Consider the following 13,481-nt stretch of genomic DNA (forward strand, 5'->3'; position numbering starts at 1 on the left):
TTACTGTACATCATAAAAAAGCAGGAAATAAGGTAAAGTGGATTACTGAAGCAATAAAAATCATGACTGCAAGAAAAAGATGGCTACATAGGGAACTAAAGCATAACAGAAGTCCTGATTTTGTTACCTATGTAAAAGATTATAAAAATATTTTTAAAAAAGTTGCAAAGGCAGCCAAAGAACTGGCAAATAATAGATTTATATTGGATAGTGAAAACAAATCAAAGCCATTATGGCCAGTGATCAAAGCTGAAACAGTTGCAATAGGTAGAGGCCACGATATTTCTGAAATCAAGATAGAGGGTAAAACTATTGTAAATCCTGCTCAAATTTCTGAATTGTTTAATGTAGTCTTTATAAATGTAAACAAACCCAATGTCAGTGCGGCAGAGTATCCAGACGCGGTAAATTTCTTCAGCAGTGAGCAACTTGACGGGGAATTTTTCGGTATGTTTACAAAAACTACTGTAAAAGATGTAGAAATGTGATACTGTCAGTAAAAATAAAACATGAGCAGGATGGGATGGAATATCAACAGAAGTGTTAAAAACAGTCTCTAAAATAATTGCGCAGCCACTAACTACAATAGTTAACCAGTCCCTTCAAGAAGGTTATTTTCCAGGCACACTGAAGTATGCAGTAGTTAAGCCACTATTCAAAAAAGGTACAAAAGAACACAAGGGAAACTATCGTCCAGTCTCTTTTCTTCCATCACTGTCAAAAATATTTGAGAAGGTAGTCACCATAGAAATTCAAAATTTCATACAGAAATTTAAAATAATCTCAAAAGATCAGTATGGATTTTAAAAAGGCAAAACCAAAGTATCTGCTATAAATAATTTTGTTGATGAAAACAACTCACTGCATGCCACAGGTATTATTTGTGACCTGTCAAAGGCATTTGATAGTGTGGATCACTCCTTGCTACACTGTAAACTGGAGTAGTGTTGAATTAGGGGCACAGTATTAGAATGGTTTAAATCCTATCCAACCAACTGAAGACAAAGAGTGGTTATAACATCAGAGAGAGGAACTTGTACTCCAAAATGGAAAACCATTTCACACGGAGTACCCCCAAGGTTCTACCCTAGGTCCCATCCTATTTTTATTTCACATAAATGATCTGCCACTTAATATTGAGATTCACTCATTTTTATTTGTGGATGACACACCTTTAATCATTGAAAGTGACATTACAGATCAAATTCCACAAACTGTATTAAATACTTTAGGAAACTTAGATAACTGGTTTGATTTAAATGGGTTAAAATTAAACATGTAAAAGACTCAGTTAATGCAATTTAAAACAAAACAAGCAAAATTAAATGATATTGAGCTGTCACAGAAACTAAGATTTGCAGGAAGCTAGCTGTGTGAAATTCACAGGAATGCAACTAAATAAAAATCTATCATGGGGGTGACATATACAGTGCCTAGCAAATAAATTCAATAGCCTAGCATATGAAATGAGAATATTGTACAATGCTACCAATATGGGCATAAGAAAAGTAGTATATCACAGCTACTTTGAGTCATTAATAAGGTACGGTATAGAATTGTCTTTTGGGGTTATTCAAACCATATTTGTCGAATACTAAAACTTCAGAAAACCATCATTAGAAATATGCACAATGTAGGGTGAAGGAAATCATTTCGCCCACTCCTAAAACATCTGAGAATAGTAAGTGTTCCCTTACTATATGTTTATGAGTTGATTATCTTTGTACACAGTAACTCTGATTTATTTGTAGCAAACCATTTTCAACATGATTACAACACCAGAAATCAAAATAATTTTATGCTGCCCTCTCACCATTTAAAACTTTGTGCTCAAACTCTACATTATATGGGTATGAAAATTTTATAACAAAGTGAAAGGAAGAAAATTGCTCAGCATAAATTTAGAAACACTGAAAAAAATCCTTAAAAGAGAAACTAGTGCAGAAATGTTACTATTCAGTAGAAGAATTCACAAATGACTACCTGAAAATTTGAGCAGGAGAGAGCAAGTACTTAGGACTGTTAATCTTGAAAGATTGTTACATTTGAAGAAAAATTGTTAGTTGCTTAATTAAGTAATTATTCAGTACTGTATAGTATATTACTGGTATTATAAGGAAAATTGTAAACAAGTTTTATTGTTTTGACGAGTCTCCTGTACTTTTAAGTCAATGGTTTGAAATTATATGTTATGAGACAATAAACTTCTATTCTATTATAATCTATTCTATACAGATTTATCGTGTATGCTTAAAGTAATAAGAGTTGCTTCCCCTCTTTATACTGAAGTACATGTTGTTTATTCTCTTTATGTTAAGTGTTAATTTATTACCTACTGCTCAGTTGAGGCATCCTGGAGGGTTTCATTTGCTTTCTCTGACAGGAGTTCTGACTTTTAGTAGTGACTATGATGTTACTGTCATTGACAAAGAGTTTATTTTTTTGTACATGTCTTACACTACCTCAAGAGTAATATTTATACGGAACAGAATTGGACAAATTAATCTTGTCTTCATGGTATCTACAGGAGTGATACACAGTGGCTGAAGAATATCTGTAGATTCTTCACTTACTTGTAATGCTAGTTCTTTAGAGTAGATTAGATTAGTTTTTCATTCCATAGATCTGTGTTGAGGAGATTCTCGTGGATGTGGAACATGTCACTTTTTTTTTTTTTTTTTTTTTTTTTAAACTGAAATAACAATACTAATAGTACGAATATATACAACACATCATTTGTTTCTATTAAAAAATTCGTCAATGGAGTAGAAGGAGTTGGCCACTAGAAAGTCTTTCAGGCTCCTTTTAAACTGATCTTTATTTGTAACTAAATTTTTTATGTTTGTTGACAAATTATTGAAGATGAGTGTTCCTGAGTAGTGGACCCCTTTTTGAACTAAAGTAAGTGCTTTTAAGTCCTTGTGCAGATCATTTTTGTTCCTGGTATTGTATGTATGAACTGAGCTGTTTGTTGGAAAAAGAGATATATTATTAACGACAAATTTCATTAAGGAGTAAATATACTGAGAGGCAGTAGTTAGTATACCCAGTTCTTTGAAGAGATTTCTGCAAGACATCCGTGAGTTTACTCCACATATAATACGTATTACACGCTTTTGGACTCTGAAAACTTTTGTTTGACTTGAAGAGTTACCCCAAAATATTATACCATATGACATTATGGAATGAAAGTAGGCAAAGTATGCAAGCTTTTTCACTTTCATGTCACTGTTTCTGCAGTTCTGTGGTGTGCTCCTCCCAACTGAATTTATTATCAAGTTGTAATCCCAGGAATTTAAGACTGTCAACCTCTTCTATCTGCTCTTCTTCGTACTTTATGCATATGCTGGGTGGAAACCTCTTACAGGTTCTGAATTGCATATTTTGAGTCTTTTCGAAGTTTAATGTCAGTGAGTTGGCTTTAAACCATTTATTAATATCCATGAAAATATCATTAGCAGATCTTTGTAGAACTACACTCGACATACTATTTAATGCAATACTTGTGTCATCTGCAAACAAAATGAACTCTGCAATGGCCCTAAGATGGATCCTTTTTTTTTTTTTGTAAGTTTTGTAAGTTTAAAGGTGCATGGCATTAGCAACATCTCATCCCCTTCACTGTTGTATGGGTAGTATTGTTGAGGTTAGTACCACTAACGGTGGTTACAAATAAATTAAAGTCATAGATAAACAAATATGTGTACTGTAAAGTAATTTCAGTTATTGTAAAATACTAAAATTGGTTTTACTTGACCACTTCTATGTTTTACAAGACTTTTTAGGTAGATTACACAGTTCCATGCTCTCTCTCTCTCTCTCTCTCTCTCTCTCTCTCTCTCTCTCTCTCTCTCTCTCTCTCTCTCTCTCTGTGTGTGTGTGTGTGTGTGTGTGTGTGTGTGCGCGTGTGCAGGGTTAACTCATAGCCATATACTCACTGAAGTCTTTCTGTGTGTGTTTAGCTCTCAGCCATATACTCATTTAAGTACTGTAGAAGCAATCTTCATATTGTTTCAGATTCAGTTCTACAGAATCAGCTGAACCACCATGGGAAAAGGAAAGAGTAAGTACAATGGCCTAGTAATTGCTCATAGTGGTTACAATCCTTTAAGTTGTTTTTACTATTGAAAGATAAAAGAACAGGGACATGTTGAAACATAATGATGCCAATGTAAAATTATTACTATTATAAACACAACTAGGGTTAATCAGAATAGTGGTAGTTCACTGTTAACACAGTGTACATATTGAATTTCTAAATGTTGCTTCTCTTTTGTTCATGTATGTTTTGCCTGGGTCCAAGACATTAAAGGCTCATGTTCTTGATGGGGTCTAGAGGAATTAATGAATGAATGAATTGTTGAAGATATTATTATTTTGTGGGGATGCATTGTTGGATGTGTAACATGTAAGTAATGTATGTTTTCATCAATGAAATGAAATGATCATGTGCTATTATTGGCTGGGAGACCCCATCTGGTGGTGTTCAGCCACTTGGTGCAAATCTTTCCATGTGACACCACTTTAATGACCTGCATGTCGATGATGATGAGATGAAAAGATGAGGAGAACACTAACACCATGTCTGCGAGGGGAAAAAAATCTCCAACTAGGTTGGGAATCAAACTTGGGACTCCATGATACAGAGATAATGATGCTAAACACAAGACCACATGCTGCAGGCTACTTTTATCAACAAATTATTTTCTCACACATCTTATACTACAGCAAGTAGATTTATTTCATATACTAAAACTGAAGTGTGATAATCAATTCATTTCCTGCTTGTGTCCTACATAACTGTGGTCCAGGTATATATTTCCTGATGAATAATAAAGTCTGAAAGAACGATGAATAAAGTTTATGAATAAAGTTTCATCTCCTTTCAGTGATACCTTTAGATACATCGCACAAATTTGTATTGAAGAGGGATGGAGAAAGATATTATTTCTTGTCTTTTCAAAGAGATCAACATACCATTCAATTCAAGTAATTTAGTAAGCCACAGGAAACTTAATTCTGTGCAGTCAGGCAGAGATTGAAACTTACTCATTGTGGATGTGAGTCCAATAACTATTTGTTGAAGCAGAGGCTGAAAGTAGTGCTTCAGTTGTAAGGTCTTTTCTGTTATGGGCTCTTATATGCCCATCATCAGGTGTTGTACTGAAAGTGAACAGGAGACCAGAGCTAATAAGTTTTTACATGCAGTAGTACACACAAAAAAGCAGGAAAGAAGTTCCCTATAACATTTTAGAAGCCAGCACTCAAGTAAGGTGTGGTAAAACCTAAGTCAATGCAAAGTGACACCAGTCAATACTACTGATGACTGCCTGGGTAAAGAAATATGCAAGAAACACCAGAACACTGACATTTTGTGCTGGGACCCCAAGTGCTGCAGTGTATGTGTACAGGATACGGTATAACTCCATCGAATGCAGAGAATGAACTAGCTTACACAAAGGGGATGCAAGCTGGTAAACCAGAGCAGCAAAAGTATTGCCATATGTTGATGGGAAGAAGATTGCGGGGTCACTTGTCCAGCCGTTCACAATTTGAATTAGTGATTTACATTCAAAATGGAAAAAAAATACATAGTGTACTTTAAATGTTTTTCATGTAACTTTCTATGTAATGACCTTTTGCATTTTGATTGTAAATCACTTCTGTGACAAAATCTAATTGATCCTGCACTGAAACAGCTAGTGCCTTGGTGGTGATGATGTAGATCACTGAAAGCAGAAAAATTCCCCTGTTGTTGTTAAAATCTGACCTTGTCTACTGATCACCTCAAACCATTCTACTTTTGTCCTGATGATAGATTACATGATGATAAAATAAAAACGTGTTGCAAGAAAAGTTGTTGTTGTTGTTGTTGTTGTTGTTGTCTTCAGTCGTGAGACTGGTTTGATGCAGCTTTCCGTGCTACTCTGTCGTGTGCTAGCTTCTCCATCTCCCAGTACCTACTGCAACCTACATCCTTCTGAATCTGCTTAGTGTATTCATCTCTTGGTCTCCCTCTACGATTTTTACCCTCCACGCTGCCCTCCAATGCTAAATTTGTGATCCCTTGATGCCTCAGAACATGTCCTACCAACCGATCCCTTGTCCTAGTCAAGTTGTGCCACAAACTTCTCTTCTCCCCAATCCTATTCAACACCTCCTCATTAGTTATGTGATCTATCTATCTAATCTTCAGCATTCTCCTGTAGCACCAAATTTCGAAAGCTTCTATTCTCTTCTTGTCCAAACTAGTTATAGTCCATGTTTCACTTCCATACATGGCTACACTCCATACAAATACTTTCAGAAACGACTTCCTGATACATAAATCTATATTCGATGTTAACAAATTTCTCTTCTTCAGAAACACTTTCATTGCCATTTCCAATCTACATTTTATATCCTCTCTACTTCGACCATCATCAGTTATTTTACTCCCTAAATAGCAAAACTCCTTTACTACTTTAAGTGTCTCATTTCCTAATCTAATTCCCTCAGCATCACCCGATTTGATTTGACTACATTCCATTATCCTCGTTTTGCTTTTGTTGATGTTCATCTTATATCCTCCTTTCAAGACACTGTCCATTCCGTTCAACTGCTCTTCCAGGTCCTTTGCTGTCTCTGACAGAATTACAATGTCATCGGCGAACCTCAAAGTTTTTACTTCTTCTCCATGAATTTTAATACCTACTCTGAATTTTTCTTTTGTTTCCTTTACTGCTTGTTCAATACACAGATTGAATAACATTGGGGAGAGGCTACAACCCTGTCTCACTCCTTTCCCAACCACTGCTTCCCTTTCATTCCCCTCGACTCTTATGACTGCCATCTGGTTTCTGTACAAATTGTAAATAGCCTTTTGCTCCCTGTATTTTACCCCTGCCACCTTCAGAATTAGAAAGAGAGTATTGCAGTCAACATTGTCAAAAGCTTTTTCCAAGTCTACAAATGCTAGAAACGTATTTTTGCCTTTTCTTAGTCTTTCTTGTAAGATAAGTCGTAAGGTCAGTATTGCCTCACGGGTTCCAACATTTCTACGGAATCCAAACTGATCCTCCCCGAGGTCCGCATTTACCAGTTTTTCCGTTCGTCTGTAAAGAATTCGCGTTATTATTTTGCAGCTGTGACTTATTAAACTGACAGTTCCATAATTTTCACATCTGTCAGCACCTGCTTTCTTTGGGATTGGAATTATTATAGTCTTCTAGAAATCTGAGGGTATTTCACCTGTCTCATACATCTTGCTCACCAGCTGGTAGAGTTTTGTCATGACTGGCTCTCCTAAGGCCGTCAGTAGTTCTAATGGAATGTTGTCTACTCCGGGGGCCTTGTTTCGACTCAGGTCTTTCAGTGCTCTGTCAAACTCTTCATGCAGTATCATATCTCCCATTTCATCTTCATCTACATCCTCTTCCATTTCCATAATATTGTTCTCAAGTACATCACCCTTGTATAAACCCTCTATATTCTCCTTCCACCTTTCTGCCTTCCCTTCTTTGCTTAGAACTGGGTTGACATCTGAGTTCTTGATATTCATACAAGTGGTTCTCTTATCTCCAAAGGTCTCTTTAATTTTCCTGTAGGCAGTATCTATCTTACCCCTAGTGAGATAAGCTTCTACATCCTTACATTTGTCCTCTAGCCATCCCTGCTTAGCCATTTTGCACTTCCTGCCAATCTCATTTTTGAGACGTTTGTATTCCTTTTTGCCTGCTTCATTTACTGCATTTTTATATTTTCTCCTTTCATCAATTAAATTCAATATTTCTTCTGTTACCCAAGGATTTCTACCAGCCCTCGTCTTTTTACCTACTTGATCCTCTGCTGCCTTCACTACTTCATCCCTCAGAGCTACCCATTCTTCTTCTACTGTCTTTCTTTCCCCCATTCCTGTCAATTGTTCCCTTATGCTCTCCTTGAAGCTCTGTATAACCTCTGGTTCTTTCAGCTTATCCAGATCCCATGTCCTTAAATACCCACCTTTTTGCAGATTCTTCAGTTTTAACCTACAGGTCATAACCAATAGATTGTGGTCAGAGTCCACATCTGCCCCTGGAAATGTCCTAAAATTGAAAACCTGATTCCTAAATCTCTGTCTTACCATTATATAATCTATCTGATACCTTTTAGTATCTCCAGGATTCTTTCATGTATACAACCTTCATTTATGGTTCTTGGACCAAGTGTTAGCTATGATTAAGTTATGCGCTGTGCAAAATTCTACCAGACGGCTTCCTCTTTCATTTCTTAGCCCCAAACCATATTCACCCACTATGTTTCCTTCTCTCCCTTTTCCTACTGACGAATTCCAGTCACCCATGACTATTAAATTTTCGTCTCCCTTCACTACCTGAATAATTTCTTTTATCTCATCATACATTTCATCAATTTCTTCATCATCTGCAGAGCTAGTTGGTATATAAACTTGTACTACTGTCGTAGGCATGGGCTTTGTGTCTATCTTGGCCACAATAATGCGTTCACTATGCTGTTTGTAGTAGCTTACCCGCAATCCTATTTTTTTATTCATTATTAAACCTACTCCTGCCTTACCCCTATTTGATTTTGTATTTATAACCCTGTATTCACCTGACCAGAAGTCTTCTTCCTCCTGCCACCGAACACTAATTCCCACTATATTTAACTTTAACCTATACATTTCTCTTTTTAAATTTTCTAACCTACTTGCCCGATTAAGGGATCTGAGATTCCACGCTCCTATCCGTAGAACGCCAGTTTTCTTTCTCCTGATAACGACGTCCTCCTGTGTAGTCCCCGCCCGGAGATCCAAATGGGGGACTATTTTACCTCCGGAATATTTTACCCAAGAGGACACCACCATCATTTAATCAAACAGTAAAGCTGCATATCCTCGGGAAAAATTACGGCTGTAGTTTCCCCTTGCTTTCAGCCGTTTGCAGTACCAACACGGCAAGGCTGTTTTGGTTAATGTTACAAGGCCAGATCAGTCAATCATCCAGACTGTTGCCCCTACAACTACTGAAAAGGCTGCTGCCCCTCTTCAGGAACCACAAGTTTGTCTGGCCTCTCAACAGATACCCCTCCGTTGTGGTTGCACCTACGGTACGACCATCTGTATCGCTGAGGCACGCAAGCCTCCCCACCAACGGCAAGGTCCATGGTTCATGGGGGGGGGGGGGGGGGGCAATTATTAAATTTCATACAAAACAATAGATTATTTATGGAATAATCACTTCAGGCTATTTGCATAAATTAGTGTTGTGGAAGAAACCATAGTACTGAACAGCATGAAATACTCGAAGGCTAGATTATGTACTTTGAGACTTTTGAAGCAACTCCATCATTGCTTGGTGTCCATTTGATGGTACAAAATCCAACTACTGTCCAGTTTGTTTTTTGTTACATAAAATTTTGAGTTACTACCCAAAATATCTGAAAATCTCATTGTAAAATTAGAAAACCTACTCACATCTTAATGTTCTCCATCACATTCAGAGTAGTCACCTCTTGAATATATGCAATGATTCCAGGTTTTTTTTCTATTTTTTGAAGCACTCCTGGAAGGCTGCAAGGTGAAGAGTATTCAGGACCCATTGTGATTCCATTTGGATGTTTTCTATAGAGTCAAAACATCTCCCTTCCCTCATGAGTAGGGAGAGTGGGAGACCATTGCCATGTTGTTTTTGGCCAGGAATTCCATCACATTGTGCACAGTGTGAATGGGTGCGTTTTCATGGTGTACCACCAGTCTTTCGTTTTCCATAACTCTGGCTGTTTGCACTGAACATTTTCCCTCAGTTGCCTCAAAATCTCACAGTAATACTGCGTGTTGACAGTCTGACCAGGTGGAACAGACTCCTTACACACTACTCCCGGAAAGTTGATAAAAAAGGACCAGCATTGTCTTCATGTTGCTGTGAACTTGTTGAACTTTTTTCGGCCCTGGGAGAATATGGCATTTTCCATCGCAATGGTTGCTGCTTTGTTTCAGAGTCGTAACTGTAGACCTAAGATTCATCACCTGTTATGACTCTGGATAAGAATTTTGGACACTCTTGAACTCTTTTGTTGCAGCTCAGTGCAAGATTGAATCCTGAGATTTCATTGGTCAGTGCTGAGAAGGCAAGGGTCATACTTCACTGAAATTTGTTTCATGTTGAGTTCAGCTAGAATTCATTGACATGTACTGTATGACAGCGTGGGTCTGTTACAAACCTTGTGAATTGTCTACCTTCATTCTTCATGAATTACGTCACACACTTTCATGATCATTTCTGCTGTTGTGCATGTTGAAGGTTGACCAGAATGTTTGTCATCTTCCTCTGATTCTTGGCCTTCCTTGAAATGCTTGAACCACTTAAATGTTCTTGCTTGACGCAGTGCATGCTCACCAAATGTGTCTGCCAGCATGTGGTGGGTTTCAGCTGCAGTTTTCTTCAATTTGAAGCAGAATTTGATGCAAATCCATTGTTCCTTCACAATATACATTTCACAATTTGCAGAATCACTGAAACACATACTCACATGCACCACTACAACTCTCAACTGCTTGCACCAAAGATGACACAATTGTGTGTTGTAGCAGTTAAGACATGTTCCTCGAGATATCTAGCGGCGGAATGTCACACTGTTACTAATTTGACCAGTACAATTAAATTCTCAGATATTTTGGGTATCAGCTCATACATTTGAAAGATACCTGCCCCAATATGCCCGTACCACTTCCAGCTCCCTACCAACCAGTATGCTGTTGTTCAACTAATTCTATATTGACAGTTGTGAACCCACTGGATAACCTAAGAAAAGTCCACACCCAATACATAGCCTTCTTAGATTTTGTGAAGGTCTTTGACCATGTTATTTCCTAAATGGTTTAGTGCAGTTCTGCCATGATAATGATGCACTGCAGTATCAAAATGCAATCAATGGATGTGAAAACCTGAGTGTTCTGTCAATTAGGCCTAACTGGCAGCTTTATAGTAACAGGGTGCACCAAGATTTGGTACTGTAACCATTATTTTGATTAAAAAAAAAAAAAAAAAAAAAAAAAAAAAACATTACACATTGTCTGAAGCTGACCATACAGTGGACCTTGCTGTGCACTGAGGATCTCATGATTGCTGCTTCCACAAGACAGGGTTTGCAGGGCTTTAAATCATTCCTGCAATTGAATTGGATCACAGAAGCTGATTGCAGTACTGAGAAACTTCTTCCATGTAGAATGCTTCATTTCAAAGGTGGAAATTTTCCAACAAAATGGACCCCATCTGTAATAACAGCATCAGTTGTCATGACAGAGCTAGAATCAAAGCACTCTAGCTTTGGTTGGCAGGGGGGGGGGGGGGGGGGGGGGAAGGAGGAGAGAGATCATTGTGGTTCTGAGTGACAGACTAATAGCAATATATGTGAAAGTTAAGGTACATTAGAACATTTGATAGTTGTTTACCATGTAGGGCTGTAGGATAGTGAGTGATGGCCAATAAATGTTGCCATTCAAAGACACTTATCGAAATGCATACATGACTTTGGATCATGGACATTTCCGTGCTGGATCATATGACCAACTAAATTATTCATCCAGGTTTTCATGTGTATTCCATTATGGACAAATCAGAAAAACAGGCTTTGCTGCTATACAGATGACCTGAGAGGTGAATTACTTATTTCCAACATAGGCTAACTGTGTCCAGTGTGGAAACTAGTTGAGGGCAACCACATGGACAACATCAGCAAAAATAGCAGCATATCATCAAAAAAGAGTATTAGGTTGTTGGTGTACATTCAGAGAACATGGTAAATTGACAAAAGTGATGTTCTGGGATCTGAGGAAGTGGACATTGCTGATGTGGGAAAATTCTTGGGCAAAAATGATGCAGGGATTTGCATGATGTGTACATATTTACTATAAAAGTATCAATGATGCATTTAAAAACAGCCTTTTTACACCAAATTATCAAAGTGAGGTGAAACTTCCTGGCAGATTAAAACTGTGTGCCGATCTGAGACTCAGACTGGGGACCTTTGTCTTTAGCGGCAAGTGCTTTAGTCTTGCAAGTTTTGCAGGAAAGCTTCTATGAAGTTTGGAGGATAGGAGATGAAATGTGGCAGAAGTAAAGCTGTGAGGACAGGTCATGTGTCATGCCTGGATAGCTCAGTCGGTAGAGCACAGGCAAAGAGTTCAAGTATTGGACTGGCATACAGTTTTAATGTGCTGTAAGTTTCTAATCAATGTTCTATTTTAAAATCAATTGTAACAACACAGTTTAAATTGTCCTTTCAAAAAGTTGTGGTTTTACCTAGTGAGCACATTCTCTCACTATATATGTAGGAAAAAGACAGCTTGGTATAGTAAACTATTCTGGATTCAGGATAAGCAGATATCTCATATTGGATTGTGTAGATATCACTATTAGTGATTTTAGTTTTGTTGTGTGTCTGGCTTTTGAGAGCCTTTTATTATGACATAAGTCACAGAAAAATTGTATGTAATTAAAATTCATTTCTTATTTTAGACTTTGGTAGATGCAGTGGTCACTACATCAGTTAATTTTTATTTTTGAATATCTTAATATCTTGAACATTCCCTTTTTTCATGAGAGCAGTGTTTTATTTATAGCATTAATTAAAGAAAGAGGTACAACTTTTACAAAGAAAATTTGTTCACATACTTTTAAAGAATCACCTGTTTTTGGAGTAAAATTGTTCTTTTTAAAATGCACTCCATGGCATTCCACACAGTCACAACAACATCCTATTTTTAAACATTCAGGGTCTTGACAATAAAGTTGAAATTCTGAAGGAGTCATTGCCACAGAATAAGTATTCTTTCTCGTGTCTATCAGAACATTGGCTTAAATCAGAACAAATACAATACTATGTACCAGAAGGTTATAAACATGGAAACACTTTTTGCAGATCTCAGTACCATAATGGTAGAGAACTAAATCTTATTTGGCCATGGGTAGAGAAACACTTTGAAATTACCGGGATCATAGGTGATATAATGAAACTTATGTATCTACCATTCCCCTGACTCAGATGATAAAACTTTTTTAGATAATTTTGACAGTGTACTCTGCTACATAACAAAATGGAAACAGTATGTATTGGGGGAGATTTTAATTCAAGCTTTGATGTAACAGCTAACAAACCCAGTGTAAATAAGTTACTGAATATGTTAAGGCAACACAACTTCCATCATGTAAATTCAGAACCAACAAGACTACAAGCATGCTTGGATAATGTTTTTGTCAACTGTGCTCGTGGTATGTACTCCATCAAGGTAAAGGAATTTGTTTTCTCAGACCACTCCATGTTAACAGCAGAGTTAAGACATTTTATAAAAGTGGATGAGAGCAAGGCTGCACAAAAGTTAACAAAATCTAATACCTTAATATTAAAAAAACACAATCTCATAAAACTAACACACCAGCTGAGCATAACAAACTGGGACAAATTATTTCAAAACTGTGATTCCAGTGCACAAACAGTTTATG

General features: G+C 37.1%; 1 protein-coding gene across 2 annotated transcripts in view; it reads left to right on the plus strand.

The window, feature by feature from the left end:
- Positions 1 to 13,481, plus strand: part of LOC126285010 (protein argonaute-2-like) — a 363,943-nt gene that overhangs the window by 24,132 nt on the left and 326,330 nt on the right. For both annotated transcript variants that reach the window (XM_049984318.1, XM_049984319.1), the window contains exon 2: positions 4,018 to 4,063. In XM_049984318.1, the coding sequence (XP_049840275.1) occupies positions 4,048 to 4,063 (16 nt within the window). In that variant the 5' untranslated portion in view covers positions 4,018 to 4,047. The remainder of the gene's footprint in view (positions 1 to 4,017; positions 4,064 to 13,481) is intronic.

The sequence above is a fragment of the Schistocerca gregaria genome, chromosome 8 (assembly GCF_023897955.1).
Source record: "Schistocerca gregaria isolate iqSchGreg1 chromosome 8, iqSchGreg1.2, whole genome shotgun sequence".
Classification (NCBI taxonomy): domain Eukaryota; kingdom Metazoa; phylum Arthropoda; class Insecta; order Orthoptera; family Acrididae; genus Schistocerca; species Schistocerca gregaria.